Source organism: Onychomys torridus, chromosome 13 (genome assembly GCF_903995425.1).
Source record: "Onychomys torridus chromosome 13, mOncTor1.1, whole genome shotgun sequence".
NCBI classification, from domain to species: Eukaryota; Metazoa; Chordata; class Mammalia; order Rodentia; family Cricetidae; genus Onychomys; species Onychomys torridus.
In genome coordinates, this window is record NC_050455.1 from 73128304 (window position 1) to 73154483 (window position 26180).

General features: G+C 43.5%; 1 protein-coding gene and 1 pseudogene across 2 annotated transcripts in view; one reads left to right on the forward strand and one right to left on the reverse strand.

The window, feature by feature from the left end:
• The window catches only part of LOC118594819 (cytochrome b5), a 33510-nt gene that overhangs the window by 6406 nt on the left and 924 nt on the right, over nucleotides 1–26180 (forward strand). Inside the window, exons 2-4 of one of the 2 annotated variants that reach the window (XM_036205023.1) lie at nucleotides 18511–18639; nucleotides 20080–20109; nucleotides 23989–24996. In XM_036205023.1, the coding sequence (XP_036060916.1) occupies nucleotides 18511–18639; nucleotides 20080–20109; nucleotides 23989–23997 (168 nt within the window). In that variant the 3' untranslated portion in view covers nucleotides 23998–24996. The other variant, XM_036205022.1, reaches the window with a different exon arrangement.
• LOC118594932 lies at nucleotides 11926–13144 on the reverse strand (annotated as a pseudogene).

The following is a 26180-nucleotide window of genomic DNA, read 5'->3' on the forward strand; positions in this document are numbered from 1 at the left end:
TCTTGTGAAAGATGGTCATTTCTTTCTGGGATCCCTTCCCATTGCATTTAGAATAAAATCCCATCTCTGCCCAGTTCAATGGCGATGGGGCCCTGCCTGTGGCTCTTCACTTCACTTCAGGTGGTAACTCTATCTCCTGCCCACCTTGCCTTTGTACCAGCAAGACTTGTGTGTGCCCCAGACCTTTGTTCTTTTCTCTCTACCTGTCCTCTCTTTTCCTGGTCGCTGACCCTTTTAGCTCCACAGAAAGGACAATGTTCTGTCTTACTTTCTTGTTTTCTGTGCCTGCTAACGGTGACATCTGTCAGTACCTGGCAGTTCCTTGGTCGCTGTGCTCCGTCTTGTAGATGGCAGGCTGCATGTGTGTCTGCTCAGCGCTGTCTGCCCTGGACATAGTGACTGCTCGGCAAATAGATAATCCCGTGGTGGAGGGGGAGCCTCCTGTGGACCTCACTGCCCACTCACGCTATACTGCTGCCATATTTCACCCACCCCTTTCCCACTCATGGTAATCAGTGGCAGTGTTAGGGTCTCTTCTTCATCATAGACACTTGGTGAAATTCTGTCCTGAGGGATTTCTCACTCAGCACTTCTGGGACTTTGTTGTGAAAACCTGGATTGTTAAATGACCGCAGAGCAAAAAACACTTGAGCCGGGTCTTGTGCTGCAAGACAGAGTGGACTTTAGCCCACACTGAGCACACTCGGAGACACTCTCCTGCCCCTTCCTGTCAAAGCCAGGGCTGCTGTGTTTCCTCTGGATTCTACTTTCTCATTTGATGACACGACATTTCTTCGCCACCTTCTGTGTTCTATTCTGCATAAACAAGTTCTGTCCTCTGAGCCCCTCCCCTGGGCCATTCTCTTCATTATTTAACACGGTGACCCCCCCCACCCCATCTTAAAATGTACATATGCATGGCTTCTGTGGACACTTCCCCGATGTCTCCTCAGAATTTGTTCCCTTTGCAGCCTTTGAACGTCCTGTCAACCCTGATTTCTCGAACCACTGAGCTCCACTCTCTGGTTTGTTTGCTCTTTTCTCTTAAAATCCCGTGAGTGTTTTACAACTGCTCCTGCTGAGGTCTCCTGAGGTGTTCCTGTGTCAGCTGAATGTCATGTAGTTGTTTCCTGCTTGGCTTCCTGGATACCATCTCCCAGCTCTCTCCTAGCTCCAGGGTCACCCCTTCGGCCTCCTCCTCTTCCTTTTCCTCCTCTCTCTGACCTCAGGACTGGAGACCCTAAGGCCAGGGGTGTTTTCCTTCTTCCTGGATCATCTTGTCCAATGTCACAGCTTTCAACATATGGATGACTTCTGGATTATTATAACCAGGCCAGAAAGGCCCCTCTCCTGAGTGCTGGCCTCATGTATGCCGGTTTATTTCATGTCTCCACTTGGGTATCTGATAGGCTTCTCAAACCTAACATCTGAGAAACTGCACCTGATTTTCTGTTTCCAATCCCCTATCTTCATCCTTTCCTGTGTCAGTGGATGGCAGCTGTGTTCCCCAATCTTGAGTCTCTTATGCTTCACATTAAACCCACTAGAATATTCTGTTGGCTTGTCTTTCACTTTGAAGTTAGAATCTGACCATCTTTTACTGCCCCTGCTGTTCTCAGTGGTCTGACCTCTGACATCTCATGACTGGTCAGGTCTCTATGACCCTGAATTTGCTCATCACAATAGATTGACGTTTTAGAAGTAAAGCCATCTCTGTGTGTGTGACTTTATTCCATTCAAACCCTCCATGGGTAATTCTTCACCTAATTAAAAATCTTAGGTTGTAGCCACAGTATTCTGGAGAGTGTGGTGCCGGCAGAGGGACAGATATGTAGATCGTGGGATAGAAATAGAAAAATCCAAAAATGGACTTGCACAGATACTTTTCACAAAAATATAAAGGCAGTTTTATGGAGAAAGAGCAGTCTTCTGCAAATGATTCTGGAATGACTGGGTATCAGTGGTCAAAACATAAATAAATCTTGTTTTAAACCTCACATTTTATGGACATTAGCTCAAAATGGATCACAGAAACCTTTTTTTTGAAGAGGTTAGATTTAGGTAGAGTGTTCTTAGCACGGTACTGAAAGAATGACCCGTTCTAAGTTCTTTGCATGGGAAAAATATCCCTTGAGAATATCCATACAGCTCACTCCTTTGTCCTCTTCGAGTATTAGCTAGTTGTCACCCCATCGAACCGGTGTGGTGGTTCCCACTTAGCCTCCCAGCACTTCAGAAGCTAGGGCTGCTATGAACTTGAGACCAGTGTAGGCTTCCTAGTCCATTCCAGGGTAGCCTGAACTACAGAATGAGATCTCAAAACAATGGACAGACAGACAAAGCCTATCCTGACCAAATTATTCAAGCTGGAAGCCTGTCTAGATCCCTGAATTCCTTAGCCTGCCTTTCTTTTTGTCTCTCCCTCTCCTCAGTGCTAGGGATCAAATCATGGCTTCGGAAATGCCAAGCGGTTGCTGTACCACTGAATTACACCCTTAGCCTTGTATTTGTTTTCTATAGTATGTGACTCTGAAACACTGATTTGCTTATTTTATTATGTTTGTTATATTGTTGCATATCTGTTTCCTAGTAAAGGATGCCCTCTGTGAGCCCTGGAGCTTTCCAGTCTTAGTCATAGGTATCTCCTAAGTCCTAGAATAATCCTGCATGGAGAAGGGACTCAGTATGTATGAACTGATTGAATGTATGTAATCTTAAAAGTATAAAATAGAAGAAAGTTCATATAGAATGGCTGGATTGAGTAATTTCCTGGCAGCTTGTTTTATTTTTCCCTTGCCCACCTGCAGATTTCAGCCCCATTCATTATTTTTTGTTTGTTTGTTTGTTTTTCCGAAACAGGGTTTTTCTGTATAACAGCTCTGGCTGTCCTGAAACTTGTTCAGTAGACTAGGCTGGCCTTGAACTCAGAGACCCGCCTGCCTCTGCCTCCCAAATGCCGGGATTAAAGGTGTGCACCACCACTTCTCCGCCCATTTATTATTCTTAACACTTAAAAAGGAAGGGGCCCTAATGGTTTAGTATGGAAGGGGAAGCAGGGAGGATAGAATGATGCCACTATCAGGCCTCTGGTGTCGATGCAGGGGGACAGGTAGTTTTGGTTCTTCTGACTCTAGGTCTACCAACAGCCTCTTTCAAGTTACAGTCATCTGCCTCTGCCCCCTGGTTTTGGTAGCTTTGCTAATCTTAATGACATTGGGTAGTCAGTCAAGAAGTCTACTGTGAACACCCCAGCCTGATGGCATCTGTGTGTGGTTCTGTCCCTGGGAAGCAGGCCTGGCCCTAGCCTATCTTCCCTCGACTTCAAAGTCATTACGTCAGAACTTGCCCTTCAGGAATCTTTACTTGCTTCATTTTATCTAATGAAATGGGCTTAGTAATGGTGGATTAAAAGTATTGGTCAGGGCACACTGACCAAGCATAAAATTATCATTGACTCATGGAATGTTTTAGTCCAAACACTTCCTATTTTATTTCCAAAGGTGAGGAATTTTGTTTTCCTTTCTCAAGGAGAGAAAGCCTCTAGTTGTCTGCCAGCTTACAGTTGGCACCCGTATTACACCAGTGCCCTCCTCATAACTGACCTTCAAGAGTGAGGTCATGGTTTTTGTAATGTTTCTGTGAACTCCTTGAGCTCATGGCTTAGTGGAATTGAGAGACGAGGAGTCCCCTGGTAGGCAGCTTTTGTCTCAAGTCAGTAGGTTGAGGAAGAAGCTGGCCATCTGGGAGATTCACCACATTTATTACCTAGCCATGGCCTCTTTCCCTATCTGTCTCCCTACCAGGGAGTCTGGCTGCTCGTGGTCTCTCAGAATTGTGGTAGCTGATTAAATTCATCATCTTGATGATGATGAGGGGAGTTGGTAAGAATGGGGTTCTTTGGGGTTTGGTGCCAGAACTGGCTTCCAACAGTTTATAGGGAATGGGGTCGTGGGGTAGGGAAACAAGGAAGCTCCATTATTACTTAAACACTCTTAGGTGCCAGACTTGATACTGTGCTTTTAAATCTTTTTGCAGTTTGATGTTCTATTTTAAGAGTTTTGATAAGTGATCATGGGAGGTTTAATTGGGAAGTGATAGCTGCTTCATTATCTCTCCTTTCTGAATGTCTCCTTACTTACAAAACACGTAAATATACTATTAACCACTATATTTTTATACTTGCAAAATCCAGTTAAGCTCTCAAGGGCAGCCTTGACACAGAAAAGATGCCACCAAAAAACATGTGGAGAGGTTGGAGGAAGGGCAAGTGGCTATTAGATATGCATTCCTTGGGGCAGAGAGACCATCCTGGACTTAGATCCTTGGTAGCATAATTCAGGGCAGTTCTTTCTTCCCAATTGCACAGTGGTGTAGAGACTTGGTTTGCAATCAGCCTACCTGAATTCCTGCCCCAAATTCTCGCTGATGAGCTTCATCATCTTGAGCTTAGCCCATCACATCTAAAACTGGATGATGGTAGAAATATCCCACTTGGAGGCATATGTAGACAGTTAAAAGGGCTGACATGTTCTCAGAACACTTCCTGATACAGTCGGCATTTGTTAAATGTAATCTGTCACTGTTACTTGACCCTATTGTCCCCATATTTTCCCAGCTAATAGAAGAATGCTGAGTGACTTTTCCTAGGGAGATGTAAGGAAATATCTTTTCACCCCATGAAGAGCCATGACAACAGGCCAGTGAGATGATCCTATTGAAGTCTTGTTGAACCAATGAATTTATTGGTGTTACTTACAGGCGTGTGAGTGAGGGGGTTGCTTAAGGGATCTTGGGTGCCTTGGGCAGGTACAGCACCCAAAAGCCCACCCAGCATGAGTGAAGACTCACACAAGCTACGCCACCTCCAGGAACTTTTAGGCAGCTGTATACCTCAGAGTAAAATCTCCTTTCCTCAGCAAGTGTTGCTTTATCGTGTGACCCTGCAGGGCCTGTGAGTCTGGTAAGTTTCATAAACCTCTTAGCATCCTTTTTTCCCTCAAAGATGGGGTGTTTTAATGTGGAAGAAACAGCTACGTATGGAACTGCAGCTGTTCCTCAGGCCACGGCACCTTCCCCTCTTCTCACAGGTCCTGCAGGCACACTATTTCAACATGGCTTGCTAGCTCCCCATCTCACAGACTTCAGGTGCTAGAATCTCTCACCTGGAGGAATTTACATAAAGGTTGGTACCTAAGGTCACTTGTTTGCTCCTCACCTCCTTCCCCGACTCAAGAGCCTGGCTGTGGGCTTGCACCGTGAAACCTCTATCCTCAGGAGAGTATGAGAAGAGATTCCTACTGTGCCACACAGACCCTGATTCCTCTCTGCAGAGTCCCTTCCATGCTGTCTCTCTCTGTCTGACAGTTCATGGTGTTGATAACTCTGCTAATAAGCTCCTTACCCCTAGTTTGTCTCAGGGTCCTTCCTGAGCACCACGCCCCCCAATCTGAGATCTTTCACTACATACACACTTGGGAAGGGCACGGATTGAGAACTAGAGGCTGACAGACGGGATGGGAAACTTTGGAGGATGAATGGATAGATAATAGAGATAGATAGACAGACAGACAGACAGTCAGACAGGAATGTTGAGGCATTACTGTGAAATGCAGGTATCTCAGGCAAAATCTCTGAGGAGTTTGTTTTTTTTCCTTCAGTCTATATAGGTTAATTATGGCTGCAGAGGAGCCCATCCTGCCCCATGAATCTGCCCACATTTTCCATTGTTACACACAGCTGCTTGTTCCTCTGTGACGAGTCCATCATATTCTTCCCAGGCCTATGTCCCGCCTTGTTTCTTGCTCACGCTGTCACCTTGTCTGCCCTGCCTCTGCGCCATTTTGTCAATGCCTGCTACTTACCTGTTTGCCCACACGGTCAGAGCCACCCCTTGGCTTTCCCACCTTGGTCACAGGAAGTGGGGTAGCGCTCAGAGTCTGGGTGAGTGAGTGAGTGGGCAGGCTTGTGTGTCAGCAGGGTGACTGCATAGGTGGGTCTCATGTGAGCCCATCTAAGATCTTCCACGTGGAATGGCTCAGAATTCAGGCTATACCTGCAAGGAGTCGGTGAGCAGGTGAGTTCATGTTCCGTGGAGGTCCTGGCTCCTCTTCAGGGCCCAGAATGAGCCAGAGAAGTCTGATGAACTCGACCAGCTTCCAAGCTACCATAATTTGCTGTCTTAGAAAAACAGACTCCAGAAATGAAAGAAAACATTTGGTTGGGCTGTCTTGTTATTTTAAATCTTACTTAAACTGCTTCCCAAATATTTTTGTATTCTTTTTCATTCTGTTTTAACTATTCCAGATAATCTCTATTAAGTTTTTGTTTGTGATTTTTAATTTATTTTTGGCTGATTTGTTTTTTCTTTTTGTGGGTTTTTGTTTTCATTTTTGCTTTGTCATTGCTTTGGGGAATTTGTTGACTTTCCTCTGTGTGTGTGTGTGTGTGTGTGTGTGTGTGTGTGTGTGTGTGTGTATAATGAAAGAGCCTGTTTCAAACTCCAGAACTGGTGGACTTTTGGACCACATAGTTGCATTCATGTGGCAAAGTGTTTTTTGTTTTTGTAGTTGTGCCCTTGTCTTTGGTCAAGCAGACTCAGTGCAGACCCTGACCTGACGTCATTTACAATGTTGTGTGGTCTGCTTACCTTTGGGGCTCTGCCAGTGCTACTTTTTTATAGGGGCAATTCTGTAGTCAGTTAAAAGCTGTGTGTGTGTGTGTGTGTGTGTGTGTGTGTGTGTGTGTGTGTGCCTGTCCTTTGAATTATTCTTAGCTGGAGCATCTAGGATGGTAAGCATTTCGTTTTCTTGAATTTAAAGGAGTGATTTCCCTCCAAATTCCCTAAAGAGAAATTTATGAAGAAGCTTTGTTTTCAAAGTTTTCCTTTGGGATAGAAAGTTACTCTGTTGTTCACATTTTCAAGAAAGCATTGAACATTCAGAACAGTAACTGTGGCCCTGTCCTTTCTTCCGAAGTGTGGCCTTTGTGCCAGTTCTCTTTGTCCCATTTTCTTCACCTGTAAAATTCACACAGTCCTTCCCTGAAGGTCCTTTTAATCTCTACAGTTCTGGGTTTTTTGTTTTGTTTTATTTATTTATTTATTTATTTATGGAGCTGAGGATCAAACCCAGGGCCTCGTGCTTGCTAGGCAAGTGCTCTACCGCTGAGCTAAATCCCCAACCCCCAGTTCTGGGTTTTTAACCTTTGGCCTTTTTGGATTAGGGCTCTTTGGCCCAGATGAGTGTGTCTGGGCTTGGCTCTGGGTTCAGAGGAGGCTGGACTTAGCAGGAGTCCAGGAGTGGTTGCTGTAAGGCCAGCTGCCCTGGACTAGTTCACGGCAAGCATGGGTGACAGACAGCTCTTGATTGCAACACTGTCCTGCAATTCTGCTCTGGCTTTCAGCCTGTGTGTGGCTGGGTCCTTCAGCCTGTTGTGCTGGGTGGGGAAAAGCTCCTCTGGCATATCTGTCATGCCTTGTTCTTCTTCAGGCCTCAGAGTGGTCCTTAGCACTAGTCTCCCGCAGCGTGCTGGCTTTCAACACCCTATGTGCTTATGTAATTCTAATCACCTAGTCTTTCATACTTTTCTTTATTGAAACTAATTTTTTTGCTAATAATAGGCTTTGCACACATCCGTGAATAACCTATTATTTTTGACCTCTACTCCTTTGTTTACCTGCTCTTTGACCTCCTGTTTTTCTATCTAGATGTCTATTCTATACTGTTTAGTCAACAATACAGAAGGCTTCTTAATAGTTCTGGTAATTGATGTAAGAATTAGATTTAAACTCAATGGAAACCCAAATAACCATGCACATGTGAGATGAGAGTTTATTCACTTGTCAAACCAAGTAGCTTTCCTGCTCAGGGCTGTGTTAACTGTTCTGTCCTGAAAAGTCCACACTTGTAGTTCCCTTTTAGGCAATGTGGGTAGTTTCCTTTTCAGGCAATGTGGGGAAAAGTCCTCATCCTCAAGCTTAGCAGCAGCAGTGCAATGGAGGAGATAAGATAGGGCAGAGGAGGGAGGACTTCTGGAAGATTCTGTAGTCCTTTGCATCTGCCTTCCATTAGCCAGAATTCAATCATGTGGGACACCCAGCCAAAAGGGAGGCTGGAGGCATCTCTTACACCTGCTGAGCTTATGTACTGTTGAGTAAGAGGAACACATTGGAGCCACAGCCTTCTCTCACCAGATATGCCTGGTCCCCTGTACCATAGGTAGAGATGCTCCCTTGGTTGAGAAAGACAAGACGTCTGAGTGGCTGCAGGAGGTCACCATTGCAAGGCTCTGAGTGGAGTATGAGAGAGGGTCATAATGACTTGGGATGAGCATTCAGCAGTGCTCTGTCTCTAAGAGGATGGAGAAGGGTCTGGAGTGATGAAAATGGCCTGATGACTGGAGCTGTGTACTACAGGAGAGGACCTCCCAGTGGACAAGAATGCAAACCTTTTCACTTCCATTGGAGAGACATTTGGACCTTTGAGTTTGGAAGTTTATCCTGTGTGTTCTGAGTCCAGGGAAATGTAGCCATTCTAGGGACTAAGACCAACCACTGAACCAAAACTCTTCTGGATCAAGTTTAAGATAGTTTCATTTTATTAAATTATTTGTGTTAAGGAGAAACACAGCTGACAAAGATAATTCTAAAACTATGCCCTACTTAATTTTTTTTTATTTGAAAGCCAGAGGAAATGTGAAAGCACCCCAGACACTAACAGGTGTAAAGAACGAGCCTGGAGGTTATTTTCACCGAGGAAAGAGTATCTCTGTAATGGCAGTTGCAGGCTGCACGTTTTAATCTAAAGTGATTTTGACTTCTCTAACAGCATTATTTTTTCCTCATCTGAGCTCATTGCCTCTGTGTTAAGAATTATTACTCACACAAATAATCCATATCATAACCCGTATCTAATTTATTTTTATCAGATCTTATAGATCCATTTCTAGGTCTCAGAAAATCTGAAATGGATTTTACTCCCTGCAGTTAAAAAAAAAATCCTGGATCTTGTAGAGCAGTGGTTCTCAACCTGTAGGTCATGATCCCTTTGGGGGTCAAATGACCCTTTCACAGGGGTCACATATCCAATATCCATACCAGATATTTACATTATGATTCATAACAATAGCAAAATTATGAAGTAGCGGCATACATAACTTTATGGTTGGGGGAGGTGTTAACCCAACATGAGGAACTGTATTAAAGGGTCCCAGCGTTAGCAATGTTGAGAACTACTGTCATAGAGTCTAATATGTCTGTCTCTTATGACTGCCTTCTGGCCTCATTCTAAAAATGGTTTGAAATATCACTTTACTAATATTTTATCACTCTTGTCCTAGTAACATAAAAAGTAACCCCAAGTCATGAGTTTAAGAGATGCATTCAAGGGCTGTGTGATGTTCGTATAGTGTTGTTCTCTAGAGAACACTTTCTTCTGTTTCACTCCAGTATTCATTGTCTTCTGTGTATGAGAAATTAGACTCTCACCCCCCTGGCAAAGCTGTCACACGGTGCACACTGTGTCGTCCTTACTCCTAGTTGTTACTGAAGTAGAGACTTGACAGAGAGCCAGAGGATGGGGTGAAGATGAGGACCTTCTGGGGTTAGGTTTTTGCATATGAACAGTACTGGATCAGACATACACTGGCTAGCCAGTTCTGCCTGTAATGTTTGGGTTAATTATTTTTTATGGCCTGGGGTAAACCATTGTGCAATGTAGTCTTAAACAAGAGACATGCACTCTCACCGAGGTTCCTAGAACCTGGCTATGGATGGCATTATCATCTGGTCCCTTAGGGAGATTCTGCATTGCCACTTTGATAACTTTGGTATCTTTCATGAAGAAAGCAATCCCAGGAATGGGTGTTCTCTTCCCAGGCTAGGTACTTTCACATTAAATTCTTGTCACTGGAGTTTATTTGGAAAGGTGTAGGGTGGGTAGGATCATGGCTGGCTTTGAGGATAAACTTATGTTGTGGTCGTGCATTTAGCTGGTCTAATTTCTCACATAATTACATAAAAATATTAGGTTAGCATTATTAGTGAAAGATGAAACAGGAATTTGAGCAATTATCTGCATCAGCCAAGCGTCCGCAAATGGCACTAAAGTTGTTACGGATAAATGTTGCTCAGTGAGGAGTAATGACCAAGTTTGTGATATTGTCTCCTTTTTAAAACTCATACATTTTTTAAGGAAACCAAAGATACACCTTTGATTTTTGAATATCACACTAGCTCATCGAACACCATTGATTGGGATGCCCAGTTACTGCACTCAGGGGTAGCTCCACTTCTCCAGTTGGTCATTCTGAATAGTGAGGGTTCTTTTCTTGTCTATTCTCCTGCCTGAAGTGACCTTCATTGCCTGAGTTTATCGCTATCATTCATTTCATGCTTACTTTCCGACCTTATTTACATTTCTCATTTTTTACAGGTAGGCCCTTGAATTCTAATTTCTGATACATGTTGCTATATTTTACATTTAATAATTTAAATTAGTTACTTAAATAAATGTTAGATGAGAAGGTTAAGAAACCACTTCAGATCTTCAGTGATTACAAAGCAATGACTCTTAATTTATTTTAAATTAATATGAATGAAATGTTACATAAGCTTTAATCTCATTGTGCAAACCAGACTTTCTCAGAACCTCTTCACGTCCTAGGATTGGGAGGATCGTAAAACAGGTTTGACTTGATCCTGATATCCATCCTGTAGTTACGGAAGAGCCATTTGGTCCCTGGTCCTCTCCTAGCTGTGCCTTTCCAGGGATGAGTCAGCTACAAAGGAAACATTTGGTTTGTATTAGACTCTTCTTCTGGGGGTGTATTGAACATCTGATGACTGGTGCTAAGTACGATGTGTATTTGGTAATTCTAAATGTTTTTACTACAATAAAACCATGACAGGTATGTGAGGCAATGGATAGGTTAATTAGCTTGATTGAACCATTTCAAAATGTTTATATATTTCAGATTATTCTACACACACACACACACACACACACACACACACACACACACACACACACACACACGGGCGTGGGGAATGAGGGTATGTGGAGCTGGAGCCTATTTTACCCTAAAACTAGAAGTACACTTTTTATTTTTTTTTAAACATTAATCAAGATGAAAATCCTGCAACTGCTGTGTGAAATGGGCACCTGGGAGCCACAGAGCTCATTCATACTTGCCTCTTGGGGAACATTGCTCAAAGTCAAAGTCATGCCTGATGTTTAGGATCTGTTGGGTCATTCATGATTAGTCAGAACTGATCTTAGTTAGAACTAAGCTCTGTCAGTGAAGGCCATAGGCCTTCTGGTTTTGTTTGTTTGTTTTGTTTTGTTTTTCTGTTTTTTTTCTTTTAGCCCAAAGGAAGTACATGTTTCTTCAGGATTAGATCGCATACTTTTTTTTAAAAAATGATTTTTCTCCCATCCAATTACTAACAGGGTTGAGCCTGTTTCACTGTTCAATCAGATAGGATTGGGTGGTGCTCTTTCCCATATGCCCCACAGTGCTTTGCACAAAGTCAATTTTAATTTAATGAATTATTACTTAAGTGTGAAGTCATGTGACCTGAAGGGTATGAACTAATGTAGCTCAGAGAAGGGAGATTTGTATGAACCACTGGGGTGAGAAAGTTCAGCTCCTTAGCTGGCTGGTGTGTGTGTAGTGATCCTCAAAGTCAAGGTCTATGCTAATCCCATGTGTTTAGTTGGCACATACTTGAAGGCATGGAAGTAGGTGGCAAACACAGGTGAACAGGACAGGCTCAAGTCTGAGTCATGAAGACTTTTGCAAACAGATTTATATATGACTTGAAAGTGTAACAGTGTGAGCTGTGAAGGGAAGGGTCGAGGCCATAGTGTGGGATGGAAGGGAGGCCAGATGAGGAGTTGGAATTCAAGGACGGTATTTGAAAAACTGTCACTGGAGCAGGAGTGAGATGACCACAGCAACAGGGATCACAATGGCAACATTAACTGAGAACAGAAAAACTGGGAAAGAGTGTATTTAGGGCAGGAGAGAGAAACGTTATGCTTGAAATGTACATTGGGCACTGGGTGAAGTTTTCAAGTAGATGGATGTACTAGGAGCCTGGCACCGTGAAGTCGCAGAAGTTGTTGCTCAAGTGTATTAGTTAGTGGACTGGAGATTCAGTCACCAGGAGAGAGGCTGTAAGTGCACTGACTGGGAGCAGGGCCAAGGACGGAGCCTCAGAGTTTGCACCTGGGGATCAGGTGTCTGGTGGGCTGAAGGACTAAGAGAACATATCAGATAAAGACAGCATTTCAAGAAGAGATCCATGAGTGGAAATTTTGCTGAGAGCTAGCTGAATTTCAGGAGCTGGCTTTAACTGTTTGTGATACAGTTTAGAACTGCTTGGGACCAAGAGTGTTTCAGGCCTCTGATCTTGGAATATCTGTATATTCATGGTAATGTCTTGGGGTGCGACTCACCAGTGTGAAATCCATTTGTCTCATGCACTTCATTTTGCGTTCCATCATAAACCTTTTGTTGTGTGGATGAGTGCCACGCATTAAGAGTTCTACTCCAGGGCCTTGGTTCTGTAGATGTGAAAGTCCAACCTAGACCAGTGCACTATTCCTCTTTCAAAAACAGATGTCTCCTACATTTTTCTGCTGTCCTTTAAAAACGACAAACCAACCAACCTGTTATCGCTCTCTGAATCAAAGCCACTAAATTTGAAACAAGTTCAGTATCATTTTCTTAAACCATTATTAACTCATCTTTCTGGGCTTGAGAAACCCAACAAGCCACACTTGTCCACATTAGAACCCTGAAGGTGAATTTTCTACCCAAGAAACTTTGGATTTGAACAAGAGACACATTCTCCTGAGTATAGACCTTGATGAGGAAGTGAACATCCACAGATCTCATCTTGTCATGGCGGCCTGGTGCTCTGTCCATGGCTATATCGTCAGTTTCTAATTTCTCCACCATTTCTCAAACTGGAGCCTCTTCTTCTTTCTTAGAAGACTGAGCTCTATATTGGCATCATTCTTGTAGCTGAAGTACCTCTGGAGGGTTCCCCTGGGTCCCTCCACAACCACTGTGCATCCCTCCAGGGTGGTGTAGACATCTCTGGAATGTTAACAGCTTAATTGCTGAGAATGCTCCTCATTCTTGCAGGATATAGATGGCAAAGCCATGCCCTTCTTACACACTTAGCCTGAAGGTCATTTTATAATATAATTTTAGTGTATCTATGTTACAACCCCTTACATGAAGTCAGATTATAGGATTTTCCATTTGGGGTATCATGTCAGCACTCAGTAAATTTTTGGATTTGAGATTTGGGGATTAGGAATGTGTAACTTGTATCATGACTTCCTGAATGTATCCTTCGTTCTGAGTTGGAGATGTGGCAAGAAATTTCTTGATTTATGGACAGTCCCAACTTTTAGTATTTTAAAACAGAGTTCCTTTTTTTCCAGATCAAAAATGAAGGCTGTTTAACACCATTTATTGATACCCCCTCATCTCTGAGAGGTCTCATGTACTGGCAGGATCAGGGTTTATTAGGGCAGCTAAAGAAGTTGGGAATTCACAAAAATACACAGAAAGAATTATAATCTCTCAAGATACGTGCACAGAGTGCATTGCCAAGGTTTTCCAACAGTTTAGACCGGGTCTCTGTGGGATTCCCATTCCCAGTTCCTTCAGTTAGTGCTGTCATTGCTGTAGTTTGGGACTTCCAAGCATTCGGTCGTCCATTCATCAGTGTTTGAGTCACTCTTCACTGACTGGACGCCCTGCCATCTATTCTGTCTCACATCTTTCATGTCTCAGCCCGATCCCCGCACCAGCTCCCATGCCCTCATCTCCCGTCTTCATCTCCGGGCTGCTTCACACTAGGAGCTGTCAGCTTTTCTAGCCTAGGTTACTTACCCTCCCCTCTCTTGCCCTCAGGACGCTTACAGTGAAATCTGAATTCTCACCGTCATTGCTTCTGAAATGTTTCTCAGTGGCTTCCCATTGCTCACCAAATAAAGACCAAGATCCTTGAAAAGACCTGGGAGCCCTTCCTGAGTCCCTGGCTGGCTTCCTTCCTGCCCCTGAACTCCTGCATTAGAGGGACTTCCTGCTGGAACCCCTGTCCCTCACAACTCCAGTTGTCTCTGTGTTTTCCTTCTCCATTGGTGACACTCCTTTTTCATCTTGGTGGCACTCACCATGTGATTTCAGAAGTGACATTCCATTGTTGTTCACAGTTGAGCGTTGTTCACGTTTGCCTATTAGACTGTGGTCTCTGCAGGCAGGAACCAGGGCTCTTTGTGCTGACTCTTGAGTCTGGTTTTTGAGGACACAAGGCATGCATTTGTCGTGCGAATGAACTAGCTTCACATACACAGAAAATGAAATATTCCTTTGTGAAAATGGGAATCGCAGAAACGATTGACTGTCTCGCTCTACTCAGCCTGTGTCCCCTTCCCCCTTTCCCAGGCTCTACAGCTGTCTGCTACTGTCTGAGTCGGGTGGGTGGAGGCAGACATCTGATGTGGGTGTACCTGTCCCCTGGCTCTGTGCGGTTATACATTGGAGGCTTTCCTTATTCAGAAAAATCATCAGGCACTTGCTACCCTAACACCTTGTGGGATGGCTACCCACCAACCCCACAGTCCCCAGAGTTTTCTTGAGTGAGAGCAGCAGGAAACATTAGATAGAAGGCTTTTTAGTGTGGAGATAAACAGAGAGAAAATACAGGATAGCCTCAGAGGGCCTGGAATCTATTCCAACAAGCCCTGACTAGCTCTGCCCCAGGGTATTTATAGAGATGCCAAGGGGTGGAGCAAAAGACCTCTTCCCCCAGCACAGCCCAGTGCAGACCATTTCAGACACCTGCACTCAGGCCTGTGGTCCAATCATCCTCTATGCAGACCTGCTGGGTAAAGCCACGAGGAAGCCGAAAACGGGCTCCCACACCACCTCTCTTTCAAAGCCTTTTCTGTGGGCCACTGCCAAATTCTACAACATGCCTAAAAGATAGGAGGACATGTACACTATGTGCACTCCTAGTTTTTTATTTTTATTTTTTTAATTGTAATTACAGTCTTAAACTATCTTGTGTGCTTATGAAAACTATGGTGTATCCTACCAACAAGAATAAGACGACAAAAGAATTGCCAAGCTTCAGACAATTGTGATGTCATGGGGTAGACAATTCACATGGCAAGCACTTTCACTTTCTCTATGCATAGTTTATTTCAAGGAAAGTACTGGATATTACTATGAGACCAATAGCCCAAAGTGTTTTCTTTCTTCCCTTAGGAAACTGGGTGACAAATGGATTTAGGCAAGGCCCACCCTGGAGACAGAGCTTCAGACAAACACGGCCCTTGCTTCCTTTCCTGTGGGAGCATATGGTGAGGGCTGCCCCCTTTGCCCAGCCCGTTGAGTTAAGATTATTGTGTAATTGAGGTGGGATGCGTGAGTCCTTTACCGTAGCACTTACACTCCAGGATTCCCATGACTCCGTAGCAGACTGAGGTGATGATGTCACCTCGTTGTGTTGTCCTGGAACACAGGCTGTTCCTGGTGGACAGTGAGACTCCAGGAGATCTGCTGAGACTCTCTTGCGCTGAGCAGGAATCCCAAGTTGAGGAACTTGTGAATTAGGTCATTAGCTGAGGAGCAGTAGTGAGGGACTGGTCACCTCTGGGCTGTGGGGACTTTGGTCACTTCACATCTCCTACCTGCTTACCTTTCTGCTCCTAAGTCAGCTCAGTGTTTGGCAGGTCCAGATTGTTCCAGAACCAGAAAGTCTTGATTACCACTGCCACACCTGTGAGATGCATCTAGAGCCTCTAGTTTGCATTCGATTTTTGTCAGTTACTCCTCATTGTCAGAATGGCTGGAGCAGAACGCATCTCAGTGAGTTAGGGCAATGTTTATGCAATGCAAGAAGTCATGCTAAGGACAGACACTAATATTGGGAAGTGTTTAGTAAGACACTGTCATGTTTACTAAACACAGTGATATGTGTCTGATGTGTTTTAAAATGTATCCTCCAAAGCTGTGACCAGCGTTTTCTTCCTTTTTCATGTGTATGCAAGTGTTGAACCTGAGTGTATGTATATGTACCACATATGTACAGGTCCCCTTTCCCCGCACTAGAATTACAGATGGTTGTGAGCCACCCCACACGAGTGCTGGGATCTGAATCTGGTTTTCTGCAAGTAGCAAATGCTCTTTACTGCTGAGCTACCTTTCCAACCCCCAACTATTAGTATTTTCTCAAGTTCCCATAGTGTCTTAGTTGGTGTTCTATTGTTGTGAAGAGACACCATGGCCAAGGCAACTCGTAAGAGAAAGCATTTTTAGTCAGAGGCTTGCTTATAGTTTTAGATGGTTAGTCCATGGTTATTATGGCAGGAGGAAGGCAGGACTGGCATGGGGGCAGTAGCTGAAAGCTTTACATCATGATCTGCAGGCAGCAGCAGGCAGAGAGTGGGAGATACTGGGTCTGGTGTGGCCTTTTAAAACGTCAAAGCCCATCCCCAGTGATACATGTCCTCCAATAAGGCCACACCTCCTAATCCTTCCCAAGCAGTTCCACTAACTGGGGGCCACGCACTCAAAGTTAGGAGCCTATAGGGGCCATTCTCACTCAAACCACCGCACAGAGTATGTAGTAAACACTAGACGCTGAAGTCTCTGTGCCCTGGAACTTCATCCGCTTTGTATTTAGTAAAGCGAGTGCGCAAGATAATGATTGTAACTTTCCTTGTCTAGCTCCCTTGACAGCAAGATTATCAGCTGATTTTATTTTATTGCTTGTGCTTCCTGACTTTTTCCATACAGTGTAGCTTGTGATGACTTCTATGAAGAAGAAGAAGAAACAGTACACTTTAGTGCTAGACATGTCCAAGTAAAGAAGAAGAAGGAGCAGGCTTCAACAGCAGAATAACTGTCCACCTTTGAACAACAGTGGGTGTCCTTGTTATTTTCTGTCATTGGGAAGAAGGAAGTCTGCAGTGGTATTGTGTTCCCCAAAATATTGTGCACCCTAATAAACTTATCTGGGGTGAGAACGGAACAGCCACAATATTAAACATAGAGGATAGGCAGTGGTAGCACACGCCTTTAATCCTAGCATTCCAGAGGCAGAGATCCATCTGTTCAAGGAAACAGCCAAGCATGATGAATCATGCCTTTAATCCCAGGGAGTGATGGTAGAAAACAGAAAGGTATATAAGGCGTGAAGACCAGAAACTAGAAGCTTTTAGCTGGTTAAGCTTTTATGCTTTGGAGCAGCAGTTCAGCTGAGATCCATTCTGGATGAGAACTCAGAGGCTTCCAGTCTGAGGAAACAGGATCAGCTGAGGAACTGGCAAGGTGAGGTAGCTGTGGCTTGATCTGCTTCTCTGATCTTCCAGCATTCACCCCAATAACTGGCTCCAGATTTCTTTTTATTAATAAGACCCTCTAAGATTCATGCTACACAAGTCCTAATTGCAGTCAGCTGCACAGAGGTGGCTTATGGACCCTAAGGTACTTGCTTAAGTACAGGATGAATTTGATTAGGTACATCTTCAAGCTTAATTTAAGAGGTGGTTTTGGGGGCTAGAGAGGTGGCTGAGCCGTTAAAGGCTATACTCATAACCAAAAATATAAGAAATGGTTTGCTTTGTTTTTTGTTTGTTTTTGTTTGTTTGTTTGTTTGTTTTGCTTTGCCTTGCTTTGCTTTCCTGCCAGAGTGTTTTGGGTGACTTAACCAAGTGCATTTTCTTTCTGTATGTCTGAGAACTCTTACCCGGGGGGAGTCTCTAGGCCTCACCATCTAAGGTCTCTTGTCACTGGTTAGACTCTGCTCCCTGAAGCATGACTGCCCTTTGCTTTTCCAATTAATACAACTAAGAGCACTAAGATGCTTCTGCCAAATAAAAGGTTCCTTCTACCCATCCCCATGTAGAAGGGGGACTCTCTTTTTTTTGTAGATGTTCAGTTTATACTGGTGGCAGTTACTTAATATCATGCCCGTCCCGAGCCTTCCTGCTTGTCCAGTGAGCAGTGCTGGCTATAGGTGGTACAGAGTGCGTCCTGAAGGGAAACTTTGTGCTCACCTCTCTCTGACCAATGAATGGTCTTTCCTTGGTCCACACTCAGACTGAGAGGGTCCCAAGTCTGAGTCTTAAGTAGAAGGCTGAAGAGACAGTTTAGGGACAGATGACGGGGGGGGGGGGGGGAAGAATTCGGGGAACTTCCTGGAAAAGCAACGCAGGAATTATCACATTATCAAGGCTATCCCTATGACACTGTTGCTGGGTCGGAAGCATGGGGACAAATAACATGAGAGGAAGTTTCTACTGTACCGAGGAACTGGATCGTGAAGAAGCACGCTTATAGTCCATGTTGTAGACAATTAGAGCCAGCCATTGTCAGCTGTGACTTCTGGGGTGGGCTATTTGATTAAATAAACTAACCATTTCCTTTTAGCTCATTTTCCTGAAAAGTTTTTAATGTTCATGCAACCTGTCCTTTGAACAGCATCCTGGTGGCGAAGAAGTCCTAAGAGAGCAAGCTGGGGGCGATGCTACCGAGAACTTTGAGGATGTTGGGCACTCTACTGACGCACGAGAACTGTCTAAAACATACATCATTGGGGAGCTTCATCCAGTAAGTCATTTCTTGGGGTGGGGGGGGTGCCTTTCTTCTTCTTCTGGAAGGCTACTGTTTGACATTGGTAAATCGAGATTTGCAACTACAGAAAACGTAAGAAAGAATAGAACAAAAACAATTTCTTCTGATTTTCAAATACTTTGTTTAGACAGGGTCTCAGTAAATAGCCCAGGTTGGCCTGAGCTTCCTATGTAGCCCATGCTGGCCTGAAACTCACTCCTCAGGCCTTCATCTCTCACGTGCTGGAACTATAGGTGCCATCACCATGCCTAGCCAGATACCATTTTTGTCATAAATAAATTGATTCAACCTTTCTTTGCTTTGCATTTTTTTTTATTATAGTTATTTCTGTACTCAGGGTCAGAATGCTCCAAGGCCCTGTCCCGGGGACACTCCCCAGTCTCTAAGAGCCCACAGAGAAACACATACAGAGAGCAGATCATCAGTCCAGTCAATTTGTTCTGCAGCCCGGGGAATGAAGGGTGACCATGAATGCACTTTTTGTGATGAGAGACAAATAACCAGCTGCCCCAGCCCAAGAAAGCAAACAAGAAACTAAAGATAAGATAAATAAATATAGGTATATCCCTATTTTTATATGTCTTCTGTGTGTGACTGATGGTTCTTGTCAGAACCACAAATGAAGAAAAGATAAAAGTAGGCTCTTTTTAGAAGTCCCAGAAATCCATTTTAGAACAAATTCTGTTGAGTTGTATTTGTATGTCTGTGTCTGTCTCTGTGTGTGCATGTGTCTGTTTGTCTGCTTGTCTATTGTCTTTTGGATTTGCTGGGAGGTTATATATACTTTGAGAGACTGTCTCACTTGTCTGGAAGTTTTATCACTCCACACATTTTCATAGTCGCACTTCCCAGAAGTAACTTCCCAGTAGTGCATCTGCAAGGTCTGTCCTTGTGAACATTCCTCTCTTTCCTGTTCCTCTAAGTTCTGTTCCCCTGAAGAGGGAGGATGGGTTTCATTTAGGTTGCTTCCCTGTGGTTTCTCTGTAGTCAGCATTCAGATGCTGTTGGATTTTGACTTCCTCAGCCTGGGGTTTAAATAGTTTATAATTATATTGCTGGAAGATTGCAGGCTTCACTGAGGCCACCATAGCAGAAAGATGCATATCTCCGTGAACTTGAGAGTAGAGAAGGCAGGGAAGGGATTTGTTTGCCATTGTTCTCTGGATTGAAAGTCGTAGTTCAACTCTTGTAAGCCTCTAAATGCCTCCACATAAGAACCAGACAGTCATGGGTCCATTCCAAAGTGTAGACGGAAATGTTGTCAAATCACATGGACCAAATTTTGTATTTAACTTTGCTGAACACCAAATGCTAATCATTGAATAGTAATTTTTAAAAAATCTCAAAACAAGTCAGCCTTTTGAAAATGAGACCTTTACAGATGTCCTAATGTTCACCCCTCTTTTTTCCTCACAGGATGACAGATCAAAGATAGCCAAGCCTTCGGTAAGTTTGTACAAACATCTCAGAGGCGTGGTGGCGGGCAGAGGTAACTGTGTACCTTTATTGTATTGAGTACATGTCAAAATGGGGCAAAGGTCACAGCAGGTCTTTCTAGGTGAGGTAGATATGTAACTTATTGGCTTTGCAAGAATTTGGTTTGGGTTTTTTGTTTGTTTTATAGTCCTTGTGTTTTTTAGGAGAACTTGTTTGTTGCTTTGTACAACTAATCTATTACTTTTTAAAACATCATAATTATCAATAAATAAAAGTCTGGGTGTATAATTTAATGGAAAATGCTTGCTCACCATGCCTGAAGCCCTGGCTTCAATCTCTAGTACCAGATAGAGTGAGTGGGGAAAAAAAATTGTGCTTCTCTCTGAAAGATTTGACCTAAGCCTTATTTTCAGAGGACTTAGAGCTTGCTTAAGTGGACACATGTTTTCCTCCCTAACTCTGAAGGGACTGCCCATGCCTCTTCCTTCTCTGTATCTTTGTGGCATCGTAGTAGGCATTCAGAAAAGGTGAGTTTTACATTGGCATCCCCTAGTCTGAGCTGACCCTCTCACTAAATTTGCTCATTAAATCTAGAGTCAGAATTTATGAGAACAGCCTGCCAAAGGTCCTGAGAAGTCTAAGCAGGCATGAGTTCATTGTGGCCTGTAAGTGAGGAAGGCTGAGGGAAGGTTTTGCTTAAAACTGACAGCAAGAAAGCTCAGCTTTCCCACTGTGCTCTGCGCTTCTGGTCCTCGTGGAGAAGGCACACAGGACGAGCGTCTCTGAGCTTGCGGTGGGTACCGGAAAGCCCACGGCGCCGTCTCTGCCGCCACGATGCTGTTTGCAGTGCATGGCATCAGTAATTCAACAGTGTGTGTGTGCAAATGCCATGCTTACTTCCACTCTCACACAGTGCAAGAAAAAGCCGTGTGTGTGCTCTTCAGTGCATGGCGACTTAACTTCTGTTTTCCCCTGTCCCTGTTCAGAATGAGAACACACTTAGCTCTGGTGATAGGAATGTTTCTGGAAGATTTAAGAAACAAAAACAAAATGCTGTTTCGAATTTGCATGCTGTCTGTGACAGTGCTGTTTTACAGGCAGCTGAAACATTGGAGCACCAATTTGTCCCATGTGTATCCCGTCCCCCATCCCCTGTCGTGTCCGGTGGTGTCGTTCCCCCCCTCCCACACACACCCCCGGTCTGTCAGGGAAAGTCTGTTTCTGGCCTGTTAATGGTTTTGTTGTAAGTCATTCACCTGTAGGCAAACAGGCTTGGGGGAGGTTTGCTCTGCTGCAGGCTAACCACATCTCTAACCATAGTGCCTGGGCAGGTGTGTGGTGGTAAGCATGTCTCATGCCCCAGACCCCTGGATGCCACCCTTGTCCATTTGTTCTTAGTAACGTGTTCATGGTGCAGCTGTGTATCTCTGAGTGCTTGCCCAGCATGCATGAGGCCCTGGGTTCAATCTCCAACAGCTGGCCGTTATTCTGCTCACCTGTAATCCTGAGCGCTTGGGAAATGATTACAGGAGGGACCAGAAATCACCCTTGGCTACATAGTGTGTTTGAGGCTAGCCTGGGAGACCTGTCTCAAAGGGCAGTGTGTTCCTGTTATGTTTGCTATCCTCTGTGGGTGGTTAGTTTTCTATTTGCATTTGTAATCACTTTGATGTTTGGAATAGCAGGTAGACAGAGCACACTTAGCAAGGGTGAATTCTGGGACTGGCACCGTCAGCATTAATGAAAGCCCCACTGCCCATGTTTGCAGGAGGGAGCCGCTCTCAATAAGACACTGGGCCTTCATTCCATCACTCATGGCTCAATGGGTGTGGAGCTTCTGGCTGGTGTCTGCATCTACTCACATTTCAAAGTAGATATACTTTTACTCTCAAGATTTTACAGATGGACCAACTTTGGAGTATTTTGTTGTTTTAAAGCAAGCAAACAAACAAAACCCCCTTTGTTCCCTATTGTGATTTTGCTTAAACAGGAGCAGATCTGGAAGAAAGGGGGATGACTCTTGCTGGTTATTTGAGAGTCTGGAAGCGAGGGACACAGGAGAAAATGTGTTGCCACTTTTCTGGGTGCTTTGTTATTTCTGCCAAACAAAACTGTGTCTTTAATTATTTCCCAGGGTCACATGTAATCATCTTTAGGCTAGAGAATGTGTTCTGTGGTCTGATGTTTTTAAATAAACATCGTGCTTGGAGCTGGAGCTCAGCTGCAGAGCACTTCACAAGTATGCCTTAGGTGTATGTGTTAGTCCTCAGTGTTAAAAAACAATATTACTTACTTAAAATGTCCAGTTTAATTTTGAGAAATATGATGTACTGGTGAGTATTAACCTGCCCAAAAGAAGCTAAATTGCCAAGTTAAGGAATTTACAGACACAGAACTTACATGTCTTTAAATGTATCCACAGCAACCAAATTCACTTACTTAGAAGGTATTAACAGTATTGGTGCTCTTCCTTGTTATTTTCAAAGCACCGTGATATACAAGGTTGTATTTGTCTCTGAGATCCCCAGACCTTGAGGCTCTGAAGCTCCGGTGAGCTGCTGGTGAAATCACACATCTAGCTGTGGTCTCTTCAGTTCCTGGAGTCTCTGAACTTCTTAGGAAGGCTCCACTGTCAGGACATCTAGTGAAGAAGTGAGCTAGGCCACATGAACTTCATTGAGGTAGCTGGTTTGCAAAGGCTTTGTGGATTTGGTATTTTTTATAAGATGCTAATCACAATGTATACTGACTCACATGACCTCTGTAAGTCATTATACTTGCCATTCTCCAGTTGTTAGCCTTTTTTACTACAAGTTAGAAGGTCTCCAAGTTGCACAAAAACCAGGTGGCTGATCTTTTTGAAAGTTCCTTCCCTGAACCCAGCTGAGCCCCTCAGAGCACTGACCACTAGAGAAAATGGGCTTCTTTATCCCACTGCTAAGTGGTTGTTACAACTTAATTTCTCAAGCATTCTGGGTTTTAAGGCTATGAAAAATAGACAATTCAAAAAATATATAATTTTTTTTAAAGTTCTACCATTTGGAGGGTCATTGTTACCAGTGATGGTGGTGATATGCTAGGACCATTTTATTTACTTAGATTCAATTTTTTTTTTCTTTTTTGGTTTTCAAGACAGGATTTCTCTGTGTAGCTTTGTACCTTTCCTGGAACTCGCTTTGGAGACCAGACTGGCCTTGAACTCACAGAGATCCGCCTGTCTCTGCCTCTGCCTCCCAGCCACCACCGCCTGGCTTAAATTTTTTAAATATTTACTTATTTTGTGTGTATATACACATATGTTTGTGTGCCTCAGCACACACACATTAGAGGTCAGAGGATAACTTTCAGGAGAATTGATTCTCCTTCCATCGAGTGGGTTCCAGAGATCAGGAACTCAGGTTGTCAGGCTCTGAAGCAAGTACCTCTGCCTGCTGAGCCAGCTCGCCTGCCCTTTTAACAGCATCCTAAATGGCATGGTTGTGTTTGAGCCTCAGCAATATTTTAACCTTACACTGGGGCCTTCATGTTAGCAATGCAGCCACTAAGATAAGGGAGGCAAGGAAGTCCCCTGAAATGCATATGTCCCTGCCTGTATCACAAGCGAGTGTCTGCCTCCTCACACTAACTATCCAGCGTGTGATAGTCTTGTGCCTTCAGCGAGCTCTTTGGTGTCTTCTGTGATTGTGTTTCTTCTAATAAATGAATAATATTATTTGTGTATCTAATTGTCTCTCGTAGTCAGTGTTAATTATACTCAGATACGCATGAAAAATAATCTTGTACTGTTTATGAATTCCCATGAGCACCAGGATTTCAAAATGCTTAAAAAGGTAACAACTGTGAAGTTTTCTTTCTAAAGGACTTGTTTTTCTTCCCCTACTGTGTCAGGAGTCTTAAAGGTGATGTGTCAAGGTTGGTGTGTGTCGCTGGGCTGCTTTGCTCATGCACCCCTGAAGTGAATTTGCCTCTGGAGAGGGGGGAGTCTCTCTAACATACCTCGCAGGGGCATTGCTTTGTCTTGCTACAAACAGCTGCTTGCTTTACCGAAGTTTTCATGTGTGCTGCAGAGAGGTACGGCTGTGATTCCCTGGTAGCGCTGGCCTGTCTGTAGCTGCTTGTGTTGAAGCACTAACAGTTTCACCGGTGTGGAATATTACCAGTGCTTCCTAACATGTGTTAAACCCTAAACGTGTGTGCTTCGGGGGCTGCAGTGTTTGAATAATTTGGGAAAATATGTCTGTTTTTGTTTTTGTTTTTCTATGGTCCTCATGAAAAGGACTGTGCTCAGAAAGTGCTGGAAAGTAAACAGAGCTTTATTTGTTGGTTAGGCAGAGTGGTTTCTGAGTTAGTCTGGGTTCTTCCTGGTGCCATCTAGTGAGTTAAAGAAATCTCAGAACAGGCGGTCTAAGCCTGTGATACAAATTCTTACTGTTTTAGTTGAGACACTTCTAATGTAGCGCAGGTACACTTTTATGCCCTGTCAGATTTGAATGAATTAAATGACATTTTATTTAATATTTAATGCTTTGAAGAATTAAATTTCCTTTCCACAAGACAGTAATACAGTCTTATATATGTGTCCATGAGTATTCTGTTTTCAGGTTTTATGTTGAAGTGCTGAAATGTTAAAAGTGGATTATATGTATTCTATTAACATTTTCAAATTATAAAGTTTATATTCTTAAGTAATTTAAAGATTGTCCTTAAAATTTTCATTTTCTTGAAAAATGGTAAATTTAGGCTTTTTAGTAAGAACTTGGATATAATTTTTTTAACAATTTTTAAAAGATAGAGTTGAATAAAATAAATGGTGAGTTCCTTTTTAATATTAAAACAGGATTTCAATCAGGGGGATAAATGCTCAGATGTATCCTTAACTTCATGTTTTCTTTTGTGTCCCAGGAAACTCTCATTACTACTGTCGACTCTAATTCCAGGTACGTACTGGTTGTCTTTCTGTTTGTTTTGAGACAAGGTCTCTTGGAGGGCTTAGGTGTCAGAGTTGATTGACACCCCCATATCTGATGCTGGGTTTGAATTCTCACTATCCTTCTCAGCCACCAAATCTGGGCATGGTCCCCTATGTGCCCAGAGCTTCTGGGCTTTCCATCCTAGACTGGAGCTGTTAGCACTTTTCACAGTGACCCTAGATGTCACCACCCTCTGAATGTATCTACCCTGGGGACCACAGAGAGCAAGGGGAATTCCTTATTTCCATGGCAGCCAGTCCCTTGGGTGATTAGTGCCATGGTTGTTCTTACAGGCTGAGTTCAGTTTCCTTCTTTCTTGACACATGGGCATCTCTGAAGACTGTGGTCATTGTGTTTCCACAAGCATGGTTCAGTTTTCTTTTGTTGTTACTCAAGTTGAACCCACTAATCTGAGTGCAGCGTGACACTCTTGTTACAGGAGCCAGATTTCTCCATATTCCAGGCCAAGCTGGTTTTTGGAAGTTCCGTCCCGTCAGAGTGGCTTAGAGAATCATGGTCATTTTGTTGTTGTTTTCATTTTTTGACTCAAGCTGAAAGCTATACATTTGTATTTCACCCTATCAAACTGAATTATCCTACTCTCTTAGTGTTCTAGAACATTCTCTGCCTGCTCGCTGCGCTCCTCACCTCCCTTCCCCTGTCAGGCTAGCCTCTCTCTGAGTCAGCTGAAAAGCCCCACTGCACTACACTCAGATGGAGACTGTGCTATTAATCTGTCACACTTTACATCTTCTAATTGAACTTGTTCTTTGAATGGGTTGATCAGGAGGGAAGATGTATGTACGTATACATAGTATTCTTGGATGCTGAGCGTAGGCATTGATTTCTATCTTTTAAAAAGTTGAAATTTAGAGCTTGACATCCAATTTTAAAATCCATGACTACATTAGAGCTCTTCCCAGCTGTGTCCCTTTCCCATAATCTCTAACTTATCATATATTGAAAACTTACAAAAGCTGAACAATGTATAAATTAGATATGCTTTTGAATTTGGGAGATAGACCACAGACTATATACTTTGGGCATGTTTTATTCTTAACAGCTTAAATCCATCTAGTGTAGATATTAAGTTTGGGTTTTTGAAGGAGG